At 47.2% G+C, this 17,043-nt stretch overlaps 6 protein-coding genes and 1 non-coding gene across 7 annotated transcripts; 3 read left to right on the top strand and 4 right to left on the bottom strand.

Moving 5' to 3' along the window:
* The first annotated feature begins 229 nt into the window (after positions 1–229).
* BKA67DRAFT_203301 (uncharacterized protein) lies at positions 230–1,300 on the top strand. The gene is made up of 2 exons (XM_046095436.1): positions 230–877; positions 962–1,300. The coding sequence occupies exons 1-2, from the start codon at positions 641–643 to the stop codon at positions 1,256–1,258; spliced, it is 534 nt and encodes a 177-aa protein (XP_045962198.1). The 5' UTR covers positions 230–640; the 3' UTR covers positions 1,259–1,300.
* Positions 1,301–2,269: 969 nt separating this feature from the next.
* BKA67DRAFT_203285 (vegetative incompatibility protein HET-E-1) lies at positions 2,270–6,962 on the bottom strand. The gene is made up of 3 exons (XM_046095435.1): positions 4,804–6,962; positions 4,096–4,752; positions 2,270–3,843 (listed from the first exon to the last, which is right to left on the bottom strand). Exons 1-3 carry the CDS (start codon positions 6,832–6,834, stop codon positions 2,704–2,706), a joined length of 3,828 nt encoding a protein of 1,275 aa, XP_045962197.1. The 5' UTR covers positions 6,835–6,962; the 3' UTR covers positions 2,270–2,703.
* A 1,496-nt stretch (positions 6,963–8,458) lies between these two features.
* Positions 8,459–8,805, bottom strand: BKA67DRAFT_556817 (uncharacterized protein). The gene has a single exon (XM_046102192.1). The coding sequence runs from the start codon at positions 8,784–8,786 to the stop codon at positions 8,598–8,600; it is 189 nt and encodes a 62-aa protein (XP_045962196.1). The 5' UTR covers positions 8,787–8,805; the 3' UTR covers positions 8,459–8,597.
* Positions 8,806–9,739: 934 nt separating this feature from the next.
* Positions 9,740–10,648, top strand: BKA67DRAFT_556815 (AAA domain-containing protein). The gene is made up of 2 exons (XM_046102191.1): positions 9,740–9,887; positions 9,989–10,648. The coding sequence occupies exons 1-2, from the start codon at positions 9,782–9,784 to the stop codon at positions 10,453–10,455; spliced, it is 573 nt and encodes a 190-aa protein (XP_045962195.1). The 5' UTR covers positions 9,740–9,781; the 3' UTR covers positions 10,456–10,648.
* A 1,374-nt stretch (positions 10,649–12,022) lies between these two features.
* On the bottom strand, positions 12,023–12,101 carry BKA67DRAFT_t46. The gene has a single exon. It is a non-coding gene; the product is annotated as a tRNA-Glu (tRNA).
* Positions 12,102–12,470: 369 nt separating this feature from the next.
* Positions 12,471–12,810, bottom strand: BKA67DRAFT_556814 (uncharacterized protein). The gene has a single exon (XM_046102190.1). It carries the CDS (start codon positions 12,798–12,800, stop codon positions 12,603–12,605), a length of 198 nt encoding a protein of 65 aa, XP_045962194.1. The 5' UTR covers positions 12,801–12,810; the 3' UTR covers positions 12,471–12,602.
* A 2,374-nt stretch (positions 12,811–15,184) lies between these two features.
* BKA67DRAFT_673766 (uncharacterized protein) lies at positions 15,185–16,405 on the top strand (the record flags this gene model as incomplete). The annotated part of the gene is made up of 5 exons (XM_046108740.1): positions 15,185–15,420; positions 15,450–15,493; positions 15,549–15,623; positions 15,674–15,797; positions 15,845–16,405. The coding sequence occupies 5 exons, from the start codon at positions 15,185–15,187 to the stop codon at positions 16,086–16,088; spliced, it is 723 nt and encodes a 240-aa protein (XP_045962193.1). The 3' UTR covers positions 16,089–16,405.
* Between the last annotated feature and the right edge of the window lie 638 nt (positions 16,406–17,043).

The following is a 17,043-nucleotide window of genomic DNA, read 5'->3' as shown; positions in this document are numbered from 1 at the left end:
AAAGTGCCATTCGGATTTGGAAAGTAAACTGGAAACAGAGCGCATTTCCATATATTGGCGTGTGCCTGTAAGCTTAAGTCATCGTCACTGGCGTAGATATAGCGTCCAGCACTTCTAAACCCTTTTGCAGGCGATTAGAAGAGGTTACCTTTGCCTCCTGAGACTATGAATATTTCACTGTAAAAATAAAGATAGTGGCAAAGCGGATAACTTCGACGATGTATGCATGCGGGTCTCCCTGTTTGTGATCTTAAGGTCAAAAGATTTGTGTTCGACCGAGAGAGGCAAAACTCTGCCCACCCATCACTTCTTTTGGAATCTACAAAGCTGCAAGTTTCACAACCATTCAGAATCTTTGTTTCCAAAGCATCCTAATTAAACGGTCCGTAGCACCAAACCACCTTGACACGTAACAGGAATCACTCCAACATGAGCAAGATGGCTTCCCTTGTCACTGATGAGAACTTGGGAAAGCCTGAGGGCAATCCGAAGAATGCCATTCAAGAAAACAGGCAGACCAGAACCAGCTCTGGAGCCGAGAATTCTACTATCTACATCATCTGACATACCCGCTCCATCAATGTTGATTACCTAGAATGGCACGACTTTGACCCTGGCCTCGACTCCTGGGGTATTCGTGATGCCTTGCGCCTATAAGGTACCCTCTGGGCCTGACCTCATTCTGATCTCGCCTATGGGTAGAAACATCTCGACTGCCATACATACTTTCCCTGATATGGTCAGCAGAATTCACAACGGACTCACTGAAGTTCAGATTTGGCCTGACTTGCGAAATGCATGTGACCGACCATCCACCTTTTGTCTTTCAAGACCATACCTCCGAGACACCTTTCTCTTTTTTTCGACAGCTCCCGCTGTAAGCAAAATTCTTATCTTTTACTTTTCAGAATTACAATTTATGTTGCAAAAGTATTGAGAGCTGACAAGTTGTAATTGTCAGGTCACAACACCTAGAGCTACCCTCTCTGCACGCGCAGGGGAGGCCACCGCCCAAGCTGAGCGAGTTCGTGCTCTGGTCAAGCAGCTCACAACTCAGTTTCGTGGAATTTGCATCTTTTCACATAGGAAATTTATCTCATACCTTCACGAATCCCTGGACCCCTTCGGCGTTGGTGAGATCCGAATATACCGTTTCGCAAGAGGGGATGAGAATGTTCAGCGTTATGGCTTCAACGCTCTAATGAGACGGCCTCAAGATTTTGGCCCCACTGTCATTAAGGAATTATGGGCGGTTTGATTACATCAAGGGAGACTCGAGCACGAGGGACACACATACAGGCTAGCGTTTCCATTCAGTAAATTGTGATTACCCTTTGACACGTCTCAACGTACGGGCCCTTGTTCTTGCATCATGGTCTTTGTTCCCTTCGGACTTGAAGTGAACACATTTGTACCACATCGGAGACAGTCTTCAATTAAGTGGCATAGGAGTAACCAAGAGTCATGAGAAGATCATATGCTTTCGAGTCCATGAATAACATTTGATGTCTTAAGAACAGTTGACCAGACCACATCGTTCAATCCTTAGACCTTCATATACGTGCAAGTACAGTCCTCGTCCTCTCCGCTAGAGCATCCATGAGCGTTTCCACTCTTTAAACAGGGCCCAAAAATGACCGCCGGTCCTCTCGGGTGGTCCCGATTCGGCTTGTAGATTGGATGGAATGGAGGGCCATGTCTCACAGCGCGTGCCTTTGTCCTCTCACTCTCCTCATACCCCTTGCACTTCGGGCAGATACGGAATAAAGTATTTAATGTTGCACATGAAGTGCGACAGTTCTCCACAAGGGACTCCCATTCTTCGCAAGGACGTAGGTAGACCTGATAGCAGCCAGGGCATTGTTTGGTAGTAGCCATGATGTTATTAAGTATCTTGAGTAGTGTTTGAGTTGAATGGTTGCGGACTGTGTCAAAAGTGGAAGGTTGAAGAATTCCGCAAGGTTATTAATCTGTGGCTCTGATCTGAAATATGAACATGCACCTCTTTATTAGATATTATTTAATGGTGAGCAACAATGACCTTAATATACCTTTGACCTACTATCATTGATGGACTAGGCAGGATTCATTTGTAGTGCACATCTCCACTAGTTTATGTTTTTGTTCTTGCCGCTTTGTTGCATTCAATGTTGGATATATGTTAATCGTCAGTCATTCAAGTCTACACTGTACAAAGCAAACCTCTATGTTGACTTACACATGAGACCTGATAGTTTTGAGATACAACCAGTACAGTTAGTAACGAAATTGGCTTCCAGTCTTGTGGGGCAGATTTTCAATTTATAACAGCCAATTTTGGAACTTGAGGCTGACACAGTGCCCTTAATGGGGTAGTTCGGTTTTGGTACTTTCGAGTCAGCTCTACAATTCGTGTCGTACAGTGCAAACAGATTAACAAGTCATATCTACAGTAATATTAAGCCATATTGTACTACAGTATACTGTACTGCAGTATTACGTACAAATTTACTTTTAGGATCGTGTCGCCTCCTTTATGCAAGAACGTTACCGTATAGTATGTATAAAGGAAAATGAGAAAATGGCACAATAACCACCGTTTTTAGTTCTTATCGGATGTTATAGAAACTTCTACCAACCAGAACTTGAATTATAAATATGGAAGCTACCCTTGTGCCCTCCTTCGTAAAGAGATGAGAAAAGGAAGAACAATTTGAATTGACCTTAGTTTTCATATATAATCCGCAGGATCAAGACATTACCGACAGAGCAACCAATGGCAAGCGTGTTGCCAAAGACTGCGAACCTTGTAGGACGATACTCTATTGGTAGGGACAAGAGATTTTGCCCATTAAAAGTAATCCAGCAGTTGTCTTTGCTAATTCCATAGCTAATGCAAAGCACATTACCGAAAGAAGCACCGGGGGATGTCTTAGAACTAATGCCATCTGCAAAATCTATAATAAACGACCCTCGATTCGTTAGGAGCTGTGTGCTTATTAAATCGAAACGTAAATTATCGATAAATCCGGTATCTAGCGTCGCCTGTTTGTCGCCTGTCGCGGCCGACCAGAGGATGACGGTCTTATCGCGCGACGCTGACGCCACCCGTTGGCCGTCCGGCGAGAACGCGACCGACCTGACCCAATCCGTATGCCCTTCGAGCGTCGCCTGCTTTTCGCCCGTCGCGGCCGACCAAAAGATAACGGTCTTATCGTCCGACGCCGACGCCACCCGCTGGTTGTCCGGCGAGAACGCGACCGAGTTAACATAATCCGTATGCCCTTCGAGCGTCGCCTGCTTTTCGCCCGTCGCGGCCGACCAGAGGATAACGGTCTTATCGCGCGACGCCGACGCCACCCGCTGGTTGTCCGGCGAGAACGCGACCGACCTAATATAATCCGTATGCCCTTCGAGCGTCGCTTGTTTCTCGCCCGTCGCGGCCGACCAAAGAATGACGGTCTTATCGTTTGACGCCGACGCCACCCGCTGGCCGTCCGGCGAGAACGTGACCGAGCTAACGTAATCCGTATGCCCTTCGAGCGTCGCTTGTTTCTCGCCCGTCGCGGCCGACCAAAAGATAACGGTCTTATCGTTTGACGCCGACGCCACCCGCTGGCCGTTCGGCGAGAACGCGACCGACCTAATATAATCTGTATGCCCTTCGAGCGTCGCCTGTTTTTCGCCCTTTTTAGCCGACCAAAGCATTACGGTCTTATCGCTCGATGACGACGCTACCCGCTGGCCGTCCGGCGAAAACGCGACCGACCTGACATAACCCGTATGCCCTTCGAGCGTCACCTGCTTTTCGCCCGTCGCGGCCGACCAAAGAATGACGGTCTTATCGTTTGACGCTGACGCCACCTGCTGGCCGTCCGGCGAGAACGCGACCGAGCTAACCCAATTCATATGCCCTTCGAGCGTCGCCTGCTTCTCGCCCGTCGCGGCCGACCAGAGGATAACGGTCTCATCGCGCGACGCTGACGCCACCCGTTGGCCGTCTGGCGAAAACGCGACCGACCTAACATAATCCGTATGCCCTTCGAGCGTCGCCTGCTTTTCGCCCGTCGCGGCCGACCAAAAGATAACGGTCTTGTCGTTTGACGCCGACGCCACCCGCTGGCCGTCCGGCGAGAACGCGACCGAGTTAACGTAATCCGTATGCCCTTCGAGCGTCGCCTGCTTTTCGCCCGTCGCGGCCGACCAGAAAATAACGGTCTTATCGTCCGACGCCGACGCCACCCGCTGGTTGTCCGGCGAAAACGCGACCGACCTAACATATTCCGTATGCCCTTCGAGCGTCGCCTGCTTTTCGCCCGTCGCGGCCGACCAGAAAATAACGGTCTTATCGTCCGACGCCGACGCCACCCGCTGGTTGTCCGGCGAAAACGCGACCGACCTAACATAATCCGTATGCCCTTCGAGCGTCGCCTGCTTCTCGCCCGTCGCGGCCGACCAAAGGATGACGGTCTTATCGTCCGACGCCGACGCCACCTGCTGGCCGTCCGGCGAGAACACCACCGAATTAACCGAACTCGTATGCCCCTCGAGCGTCGCCTGCTTCTGGCTCCAGAATAATGGCATATTTGGTTCTAACCCTATATACTTTGACAGATTGTCTTTGAAAAGGTTGCGAATAATGCTTTCCTTAGGAGAAAATAGTAATGCTGATGAATATACCTGAAGAGGGGCTGCTTGGATGCTAGGCCCCATGGCTTGTATAAATCGTGCTGAGTCGCTTAAGAATCCCGTAAGCTCTTTACACTCTTCTAACTATGTTATGTTAGTTTTTCGTGTTGTGATACAGGCACTATATGGTCTTACTGGGATAATTGATTGCAAAGACTTGATCATGGTTAAACTCTCCGCGAGTCTGCCTATCCAACTAAGTGCCTCTAACCATTGTAAAAAACGCGACGATAAGAAACGCCAAATGCTACTCGTGTCCGCAGCGGAAGGTAGTGATTCGTGTAGATGGTACAGCCAAAAGCGACATGCATATTGTAATTCGGGCGATATGTGTGTGTTGATCTCAACCGCGGGGAGGGAAGAGCCCAGTGTTCCAGGGGCTTTGACTTTGCATATATCGGTTCTTAGCGAATTACTCAGCATATGAAGACAATGATTGGCAAGTTGTTGGTGAACCTCTTGTTCATTAATCCAAAATGGGTCTTCTCGCCTTGCCGGATCCACTAAGAAATCACGAAAGGAGAGGTGCAAAAGTCGGATCGGTCGATCGGGGGCTCGAGGAATATTCAGGACGGAGCGAAGTGTCTCAAGCGCTCCATCTATTGTGCTTATGGTAACATTAAGCAGCTGAGCAAGCGCAGACCTAGGTAATGGCGTGGCAAGGGTGATAATTGGTCCAACGACAGTGTTGAACCTATTTATAACTCGTTGACGAGCTCTCTGGTTGAGCCGAGCAAGCATCGAGTGAAGGACCGGAAGATAGGTCGCGTCTAGTTGAGATTCTTGGCTTTTTGTTTCGTATTTCAACACCTCTTTGAGTTGCTCGTCCGGACTGCCTACCCGCCTGTCGTCGATAAAGCGGCAGATCGTTGCGGCGAAAATGAAAAGTGGGATAGCCATCCTGACGAGCGTCGCGAAGGCTGTCTGAGATGGCCAGTTTGCCGGTAAAAGCTGGTCCTTAGCAGAGCCTCGGTTAAAGTCTTCCCTAACTCTGCCAAGCTGATGTTTTAGATATACAGTTATATCGTGCTCGATGACTGAATCCGCAATCTCGTGTAACATGAAATCTTGGTATTTATCGTTCGCAGCTTGAAACTCTTTGAGTATATGGAGTTCCGGACGGCTTGTGAGGAAGAATTTGAGCTGTATGTTCTTCACCTTCTTCGCGCTCGTCAATAAATTGATAAAGGCTTTAACATCTTCCTCCCCCTGGCACTCATCGAGTGCGTCAATAACTATCAGACACGTACGAGGTGAATCAGTGGTAGATGAAATTTGGGAGACCGGGTCAATGATTAACTTCTGGAATTGTTTTCCCATGGCCTTTGAGGTGATCGTAGGATCTGCTTCGATAGTGGCCTGTACATGCCTGGCTGTTTCTGGCAACTGTTGTATGAGTTGACTGACTATCGTTGTAAAAAACTTTGACATCCCGCCACGATCGCCCTCGCCTCTTTTGAAGAAGAACGTAGCTCCAAGACAGTTGTTTTCTAAGAACCTTTGGGCGAGCGTGCGCGATATTGTCGACTTCCCCGTCCCAGCCATTCCGTTCAGCCAGTAGACCGTCTTCGAATGAGGATCGTTCGCCCATCGCACGATCTCATCTAGGATGTCGATTCGAGTACCTAAAAGACATTGTCCGTGTTCGTTCGCAAGCGAATCGAAGGCGGCTCCGTCAGCTATAGGAAGTTGTGTAAGCACCTTTAGAGGAGAGCGCTTGGCGATCTCACCGCGAAGTCGCTCAAATGCTTGCTCTTCGCCTTCGCCGTATATGATCGGCATGGAAATGGAAAGCAATCCAAGCAGGGAATATGCCCTGTCCTCTCTTTTTGAGGTCGTGCGAGTCTTTGACCACGAGATCCGTTCTTCAACGGTACACTCCGAAAGGGAAGTCTCCTGAAGAACGCGGATCGGGATACCAGTCGCTTCGTGGATCGCTTGGCTCAGCGTCTTCTTGTCACCTAGCCGTTCCTTATTCGAAGAGAAGAACTCAACAATGCCCGGTGCTATCAGTTCTTGAAGCGTCCACCCTCTTGTAAACCATCTGCTGTTTCGAAATTCTTGCATCCACGTCGATCGAGAGAGCTCATGTATACGATCGCGATCGAAAGAGACATCGGAGAGATACACGTAGCATTTCGCAGCATCCTGGTACCAGCGAAACATGGAGTTGATTGATTCGGCGAGCTCGGCGGCGTTTGTCTTGTCGATGCAGCAAGTATCTACCCAGAAGTACTGTAGGCTATCGGCCTTGGCTTGGCCTGCGCAGAATCCGATCTTCCGATACCCAGGTTTATGAATCCCTCTCTGTTTCCTGATGTCTTTATAGGTGACTTCGTTGTCATGGTCGGCTTCCCACGTGTGCGACAGGATTGCGTAAGGAGGTATGACATCTTTCCCGTGGATTAGGTCTTTAGTAAAGGCAGGTTTGCCCTGTGGTCCAATACGGAGAAGGCGCATACTGACATTGAGCTGATTAGTAAGGTGGTTATAACCATGACGAAGGCGTCAGGCAACATGACAGGTGAAGAGCTTCATCGCTGGGATTGCAGTGCGGCTGAGCCGACCTGCAGCTCGCGCCAATCACATTCGTCTTGTGGTTTGACGAGCAATGCACGAAACGCGGGGTTCGCTTATATCGATAAGAATGATCTATGTATGCGTCGAGCTTGAGTGCAACTGTGGTCGGGTTCTTTGATAAAGTGGTCAACAGAGCCGGGTTGTCTCGAACATGGAAGGAGATTTTGTAGGAGCAAAAGGTGCTGAAAGCCATTGTGGTACAGTAGTGGGCCTCGGACACGGTGCTGTGTTGGTTTCCTTCACACAATCAACAGAATCGCTCCCTGTCATTCTATTGCCTTGTAACTAGTCAAAATGGCACCCAACCTCGCAGAGTCGCAGCACGGATTTGCCCAGGGTATGCTTGAAAGCAGAGTATGCAGCGACAAGCAGATTGCAAGTACAATTGGCTGTAGCCAGCGATCCGTCCAAACGATGCGAGCGAACCTTCGGTGCTTTGGAACAACGAGAGCCCCTCGCAACGCCGTCGGACGTCCAAGAAGCACCACCCCACCAATGCTGAGTGCGTTATGTGATCTATTACGTGACAAGCCGTATTTGTACCAAGACGAAATGGTCGATTTCATCGCCGAAGAGTTCGAGATGGTTGGGCACCTAAGGGAATCTCTCCTGTGTAGACGGCTCCATTTCATCGTGATAAAGACATCAGATCTTGCCCGCGTATGCACAGGATGGCGTAGTCCATGCAAAGGTCTTCCAAGGATCAACTAATAGCACCGTGTTCGAGAACTTTATACGTGAATTGTTGCCTTTGTGCGGTAAATGGCCCTAGCTAAAGTTGGTTCTGATCATGGACAATGCATAGATCCATTAGCTAGACAGAATAGAGCGGCTTTGTGGAGAAGCTGGCGTCAAAGTGTTATTTCTACCGCCCCACTCGCCTGACTTAAATCCAATCGAAGAGTTCTTTGCTAAGCTTAAGGCCTTTATTAGACGCAACTGGTGTTAGTATACCGACCACTCACGCGGTGGATTCGCGACGTTTCTGGAGTGGTGCATAGAAGTAGTTGGGTTAAGAAAGTCAAGCGTAGAAGGTCATTTTCGCTACGCTGGGCTGTTTATTGAAGAACCATGATACATTATATAGGGACAACAAGGAACGCATAGCATAATCTAATCCGATACCTAACTAACATGCTCTTTAATCCATCTTGGAATGTCGCGGATGAATCGTTTGGCCACTCCAACCTTGATGCTACCGTCCACCAAGAATTGGAAGTTCTGCTCGTCGTGCAGTTGCTCAAGATCGTATCCTTCCTCTAGTGTCAAAGTCCGGCACCGTCCAAATTATGCTTTCTGAACTTCGTTCTCCACCTTGGAATAGTGCCAGCTAGTATATGTGCCAACATTTACGTCTCCGAGCCCAGGTATTTCAATAGGACTCGCGGTGTGGTTGTCGACATGCCAGATCCGCCTGGCAAGACGTTAGTGATCTGAATAGGCGGGATCCGCCCTGCTAGCGAGTCTCCACGCTTGCGCTTGCGCTCTAGATGCTGCTGCTCCCCGGCATACAGCTGCTCACGCAATTCATTGGGCATATCGTCATGCTTCTCGAAGACATGATCCTCTTCGATATACTTGATAAGTCCTCTAAGATGATGAGACTTCAGCCTGTAGTGTCTTTTGGTAACGCTATCCTGCCAACAATACGGGCCAAGCTGAAAAGGTGCTCCTGGACATCGCATCAACTGGTAAAGTCGCACCCATATCGATGGCTGACCGGAAGCCTCTTCAGCATCAATCTGTCTAGCTTGTCTTGAGAGCATAGCTTTGGTGGCAGAAGATCGGCCCCGTTGGCGGCCGAGCACCATCTCATCATCGGACTGGTTAGTGTCTACGTAGTCAAACGTAATGTCTAGTCTTAGAGGCTGTCCAGTGGAGCCCAGGAACGGAGGGGCTTATCTATCTCATCTAAGTTGGAGCTAGCATGCTTGGTAGGGCTGATGAAAATGCGATGGTGGACTGTTGGCAGTTCTACTGTAACCCACTAATCCACTGTATTTTGACCCAGGGAACATATGAAACAGAGCAGGATACAGTAGACTGTAATTGAATTATATTGAAAGGCTGTTCGTCAGCATACTGTATGTACAGTAGATGAGCATTAAAAAAAGGTCAGCTTGACTGGAGAAGGGCTGACGGTGATCACTGTGCTCAATGACATGGGCTGAATATGGACACCGTAAGTGGAGTGTCGGCAGGAAGTACACTGTATAGTCAGAAATAATGACACTGTCAGCGCCAGAATTGGATGTCCTAACAAAGATTCACGATCCGTAAAGAAGAAGGCGTTTTCGTTATCCACTGTATACACTAATCTGAGTTGTTGAAGCTTTATCGTCCATATCAATAAGTACAGCAGTAATGTAGGCTTGTGATGATGTTCGCATCATCAAATCGAATGATTCTCCGCCGCAATCACGTGGGGTGCTGTATGACTCAACGCCAAGTATTAATACACATGACATTACATCTAATCCAGTTCCCAAATGTTCTTTCTTCCTTTTACATTATATCCGGTAGTACTTTCGCCATGTTTGATACCAAAATAGAGGAAATTCCTAGTTCGGTTGAAATGCTGATTGGTCGAACACCAGATGATGATCGACCAGTGGTAGTGATGACATGCGGGCTTGCTGGTACGTACTCGCCACAGAACATGGTTTCTCAGAACCAATGGACATAGAATGCATGCCTGGTGTCGTATCACCTCAAATTCTAATGAATACCAATTGAGCAGGATCGGGCAAAACCACCTTTGCAAAGGCAATGCAATCACATTTTCCCAGCTTTGAAAGGCTATCGATAGACGAAATAATCTTCAAGCACCACGGTCTATATGGTGTGGACTACCCCGCCAACAACGAGATATACCAGTCATATCAGGAGGAAGCTGATGCCGTGTATTTACGCGAGTTTCAAACCTTGTTGCAGAGCAGGAAAAACATTATACTGGATCGCTCATTTTACGCAAAAGAAGATCGTGATGAGTTCTATTGCCTGATTCAGTCACATGGAGCGAGGCGAGTGCTTGTGTATTTCAAGGCAATCGACAAGGAAGTGCTGTGGCAGAGAATATGCGCGAGGAGCGCTAAGCAGAAAGATGCGAACTCTGCGCTAGACATCAGCCGTGGAACTTTTGATACGTACTGGAGTGGATTTGAGGAGCCTATTAGGGAAGATGAAGTCGTGTTGAATGTATTGTAATAGCAGATTTGGGTTAAGCTTGTGCTTTTACCCGGTCCGTGGTTATACATGCTTATCCTGAAAATCTAATTATAGCACATACATTCGACAGGACCCATGTAAGGTTAATCATCTGCTTTAGAAGACTCAGTCATTGCTTGGGGCTTCGCTTGAACTGTGTTTGGGTAATATGGCTAAATGACCCATCAGCGGTGTTATTGTATACCTTTCCGTGAATGGAAAGACCTGATATAGGTCCAGACCAACTGCTGATAAGCAAAGAATCAGGTAAATAGACATTCAATAAGGCTCCTCTCCCCAGTTAATTCTAAGCATTCGAATTTATATATTTGAACGTTATAGTAGCCGACATGAAGGATAAGTCTTATTGGTAACTTCACAGCCAAGTTCTGATAACAAGTTGATTTTGAAGATGAAAGGCATACCACTTCTTAACGCAATATCTCTGATCGGCACTTCGGTTTCACGTGTGGCACTGTCGTATGACCTTTATGATGCAATATCAACGACTCCACGCCGCCTGCCCACAATTAATACAATCACTTTCTCAGGCAATGGCTGTCCGCAAAACGATGCACCTTCAATACTGAACCCGTCTTTCGAATTTTTCTCATTTCGATTACCGTCTACCTTTCATGCCTCAGTTCCCGGGGCCGTATCTGATAGGTCACGATACTGTCAAGCTCATCTGCAAGCTTCGGGTGCAAGTCCTGGTTGGCAAGTTTCTGTGCGTGATGTGTGGGTTCAGGGACATGTAGCATTAGATGGAGGCGTTACTCTGGGGAGTTATTTGACTGTCTTCTATAGCCAGAATGCAGAAGATACGGTAATGTCTCCCATTACGCTTTGGCACTTATTTTGGATGCCATTGGCATGATCTTTCGTTGCGAGCCAAAACATTGCACTAACGCTACCTTACACCAGATCACCATTTACCAGTCACTCGTTACTGATAGTGCAAGGAACGAAAAGGACATTGTTATTCATTCACGTGTTCCGTCGGCTAGCCTTGTTTGGTCTTCATGTACTGATACTGAAGGAAATGTTGGGATTATAAATGTCAATATTCGTATTGTATTGACGACAAATATGACGGAGGCGAATGGGCATTTTGGAAGCAGCAGTAACTCAGGTGTGATCGAAAGATTGGGATGGGCCTGGAGGCGTTGTTGAAGACTTGTTTCAAATCAAACAATTTAATCTGATTTCATTTTACAAAGTATTTACTTGCTTCTATAATAAACAGCATTGAGAAAAATTGGGCTTTGACGAAACAACACCTGTGATAACTACGATAAGAGAGCTTTCGACTTGTGCTAGTCTAAAGGATGGCTGCAGTCTATAGCGGAAGTAATTAAATACTCTACTCTAAACAAACTAGGGTTAAAAACCCGGTTGAGCATGCTTATGAAGCATGAAAAGATTTTCACCAACCAGGCTTCAAGACCTCGTTATGGTAGTAGAGATAGACGCAATGAAGGCAAAAGAAAACCAACGAACGATTTTGATATTTGCATGGAAATTTGTGATTGCAATGCACGTCCAATGCGAAGAAAAAAGACAATCGCTCCGACACGGGGAATCGAACCCCGGGCATGACGGTTCAAGATGAGAGCGTCATATGTTAGCCACTACACCATATCGGAGATTTTATTGTAGATGAACATATTGCGCTTAACAATAAATATGTTTTATGGATTCCCCGAAGATGAACCGAATTTTCGCAAAATACCCTCCTTTCCTTTAGCTTATCAACGAAATTGAAGACTTAAGATATATATGGTCGCTACAGATTCTGTTAATGTACTGGGAGCATTATTATTTCGATACTGGAATGAGACTTACATAGATGTGGCAAAATCTGAATCTATATCTTATCTTTTCAATAGCAGGGAGGTGAAAATTGGACTTGATAACCGATACCGCGATGCACTTTCATTACTTCACTCTGGTTTTCTTGTATTGTAAGCCTCGAACTGTTTTGGGAGGCCGTTAGGTTTCACAAGCGGGGAATCGTTCTCTTCTCGGGAGTTTCTATTGTTGCCTGTAGTGCTGACCCCGGTTTCGCCAAAACCAGCCCAATTAGGCCACTGCTCCAAGTTCGTTAAACCGATATCATCTTGCTTCAGATACCCATTTCTATTCATTCACAGCCCATAACTTCGAATTCCATACTTGGAGTTCGGGTGTTCGCCGGCCTTATAACGCTTGGATGTGTTTTCGATTAGTTTACGAAACAGGGGTCGTAGTGAAGGCAAGGAGGCTGCGAGGATGCCAGAGTGAAGTTCCGGCCTGCATCCAAGGTTAGTGATATTGAGGAATATAGGCAGCCAAATCTTACACATTCCAAAGAAAGTAGTCGTATGTCCCAGGAGTAGCATTGTCAGCTCATGATTCATCGTCAACCCTAGTTTTATTAAGTGACGCGAGCTTACTAGGCGAAATCGCTAATGAGGAACTTGGAACCCTTGACAGCATGGACAATACTAGCGACACACGCACTTCTTCATTATCAGCACTACTGAAATCATATGATACCAGAAATTTATGTCCTACAATAAGCTAAGATTGAGGATGCCAACCAGCGTTGTTTTCGTGCGTTTCGACAAATTTAGTCCAAGCACGGTCGGAATTGGAAGAACGACGAAAACAAAGTCTGTAATAATGTTAATCACTGTCAATAGTTAGGTCAGTTTGTTTAAAAGATGATGGATGCCTATATCAATTAAATACTCCAATTAGGATGATTGGTTGCTGAGAGATGCAATTCGCGTTCGCACGGCGCTGCCAAAGCCAGATATGCGATATTGGTATGCATTCCAGCATCAATGGGCCCTCACTACCAATGGTAAAGACAACGATAAAACATACCACGTCAAACATGCTCAGTAGAGAATATTTATGGGTGATACAGGTGCCATTTAGTACCTAAGATGAACTTGACGAAACGAGTGTACCATTTTCCGCTGACAACCCGCAACAAGAAGTTGACAGAAAGTTTCGCCATACTGATTCCAGTAATGAGTGTCACTACTTGTGACCATTGTAATTTACGCAGCTTTTCGTATTCGTTGGGGACTTGGATGGTGTCGAAGTGACGGCCAGCACCATTGTGAGTCTCTCCAATGAAACAAATCACGGCGCCGATACCTGTCAGCTTTGTACGGAAAAGTCAGCTTGGACACCGACGTTCGCTCATATATAGGGTATCGCATTTAGACTGACCATTGCCACCATGATGAACCAATCATCTATGCCCAATCCTTTCAGGACCCTATACCGTACCCATATTCTCAAACTCACAACTAAGAGAGATAAAGCTGTTATGAAACCGGCTACTCCCAGGATGATTAGCGTGTCCGTGGGACTTATGTCCTCCCCAATTGAGACCATATATTGTGAAAAATCACTGAAGTGTATTAGAAGCTGTTTATGGTAGTTATGGCGCTTCGGTCGTCGCACATAAGAGTTGAAAGGCCTAACTATAAGACTGAACCACGTGGTAAACCCCTACACATTTTTTCACAAGTACTATCCAAGTCTAATTCTTAGACTTGCCTCTTGTTTTCCATGTAGATTGGTTGACCTTGGTAACTTTTCTGAAACGATTCATTCAGGGCCGACCAGGTCGTTGGGCCAGCATTGCTTTGAGCTATGATTATGACCTGAAAGGATCAATTTCATGGGACCCATGAAACACAGGCATGCCAAAGGCCGGGCAGGGAGCTATCCAATAATACTTTTTGTTGATTTCCCAGCAGCTGACATCACCCATGGACAGCTTCCATTTTGTTTCTGGCGGAAATATCGTTCGCCCATCTGGCCAGAAATGAGACGAAGCTAATGCAGAAGTCAGCTATTCCAAGATTAATCGCTCGTAATCTCCTTAGAAGCCCTGCAATGGAAACAGAGTATAGTGATAAGCATGCCGACACGCCTTGCACTACGAAGCTTCCATCAAGCTCAATCTTCGAAAAGTTGCAGTGTTTGTCCTGTGCCACGTATCCCTAGCAGTGCCAAGAGCCTATCATATTTGAGTCCCTTGTATCAATGCGGCGGTGAATTACGCCATGCATCGGAATCCCTTACAATTGACTGGGGCAAAAATTCTCCACCGGTATCTCCTCCGCACTGTCAGAACGCTGGGGCGGGCCGGACCTTGTCACACAGCGCACACCATCGGTCCGAGATCTATCGAATTGCACAGCTATACGCCAGGAGTCAATGCTACCTCAATATATGGGAGCTTTGTTCGATTGGCTCTTGTATACGTGTAAGTGAGCAAAACTGCATTGCATACGGTCTGACTTTTTGCCAAGTAATGCGAAGAACGTACCTTTTGTACGTTGTAGACACAGCTTTTCCAAAGACGCCTGCATCCTCACATTCTTCTGGCCATTCGCGCTGTTTCTCACTCAATGTATGAGAACCGAGGGAGCGCCGAGAACGTCATGACACAGCCATAACTTATCTACGTACATTTATGGTCCCAATTTCAATGCACCATCATATTGTGGGCGCTTAGCAATGATTTTCAGTATTGCGGTGATTTTTCATCGAGATACTTGCATGATCTCGCTTCTTTGGTATGCTGATCGATGCCTATATCTGGGCCATCTCCCATATGCAGTTGCTTTCTTGACGAGCCTTATAAGCCCAGCAAACAAACAACATCTCCAGTATCCTTTCATCATCGCAACGTACCTCGAGCATCGTTTGAGTTGGCACGATGTATCTGCCAATATGCAGCGTTGCCCTTCTTTTTGCAACACCTAGCTTGGCATACGTTCCTGAATCAACGTTCAAGACTGATTTGCTTGCCACGGGAAGTCTCCTAAAGCTGGCAGTAGCTGCAGCCAACGGCAGCTTGAAGAATTATCTTGCCACAGAAGGAGTCGACCAAATATGTGGTGTTTCACACTCGAGCATGAGAAGAGAATGCAGCTTTTTTAACGAAAGCCAGACGTATGTAGCTAACGACGACGCTCCCGCAGCTCACTTCTGTCCGAAGATGAAAGGCTCAAATACACGAGCGCAAGTAAGTGTGAAGAATTCAGCTAAATGCATACTAGTGACAAAACTGACTAAAATAGTAAAATGCCTCATGGCCTTGCCATCCAAGCTGCCCGTTGGTTTCGCGCCAGGTGCAAAATCCTGCTACGGGGATTGTGAGTTGATCGTCACTGGCGAATCCGGCGAGTATTAATATGCTTCGCAGTTGTAAATACCCACGTCAACCAAACTCGCAACATACACTTTGACGATTGGTTCTTCCCGTGGCACCGAGCGTACATTTGGAGCTTTGAGACAGCTCTACTTGATGAATGTGGCTACGAGATCAGGTGCTACATTTCGAGTCAATCAACAAAATGCTAAATGCTCTGTGTAGGGCTACCTCCCGTACTGGAACTGGGGCAAGTCTGCACAGGACCCTATCAACTCCCCTTACATGGATGGCGGCGACAATTCACGAGGAGGTAATGGTGTTTGGTCTCTTCATAATTGCACCAAGCCTGGGGGAGCCTAAGCAGCGTACTGCATCCCGGTTACCGAAGGGCAAGGTGGCGGCTGTGGAGAAACTGGAACTTATGTTGGAATTATGGCCAATATCCCCGCTACCACGCCAACGTTAAATGCGACTGATGCGCCCGTCGCTGGAGAGTTTTCGGGTTATGACCCTCGATATATTCGACGAGACATCTCCTCGGACGTTACTAAGCAGTGGTCGACTGATCACGAGGTGTACGATCCGAATCCACTCTACTAGACAGGCATTGGAGCGTTCCAAGACAGGCTGAAGGGCCGTAACTTGTCGTCGGGTTACCTTGGTCTCCATGGAGCGGGTCACTACACATTCGGTGGTGACCCGGGTGGTGATGTAAATACTTTACTCCCCCAATGGAGACGGATCTCTTGTGACAAATGCTGACATCCGAAACTGGTCTTCAACTCCCCCAATGACCCTCTGTTCTGGCTTCACCACGCAAGCATCGATCGAACCTGGTGGATTTGGCAAAATGCAGATCCTTTGTTTCGGTCGTTCCAGACCAACGGTACGCGTACGATGCTGAATAACCCAGCAAGCGACAACGCGACGATTGAGGAGCTCGGTCGCAGGGCCTTACTGTTATGTGTATCTGTAGAGCGTCTGCTAACAAGGCTAGAGAGTTTTCTGTTGGCTTATTCGCATGCACAATTTATCCAACGCTTGAAAATACTTGCATCAGCAGGACACACAATATTTGAGCCAACATTGCCATTGTGTGCAACACAGCAAGATGTTGTTTGTCAGTTCCGCTTGAGTCCTTTACAGTGTCATTTGGCCGCAGCTGGCATTTGAACTACCGCAGATGGATGTGCACCGAGAGTTCCAAGCTCTAACCTTACATGGTTGATCCTACTTTGACAATGACTGCAGCGTTAAAATGTTCCAACGTGTCGCGCGCTTCAGTCGCGAACGTATCAGTAACTAGCTCGCGTATGACTTTCAGAAGCGCCGTCGTTCAGAGAACTAGTCTAGATAGACACATTAAGCATAAACTTGACGATATGTGTATGGCGGCTCCTCGGTCCTCGGTCGCGGACGCC

This window comes from Truncatella angustata (assembly GCF_020726525.1).
Source record: "Truncatella angustata strain MPI-SDFR-AT-0073 chromosome Unknown BKA67scaffold_2, whole genome shotgun sequence".
Lineage (NCBI taxonomy): Eukaryota > Fungi > Ascomycota > Sordariomycetes > Amphisphaeriales > Sporocadaceae > Truncatella > Truncatella angustata.
The sequence above is the reverse complement of the archived record's forward strand: the minus strand, read 5'-3'. Positions and strand labels throughout refer to the sequence as shown.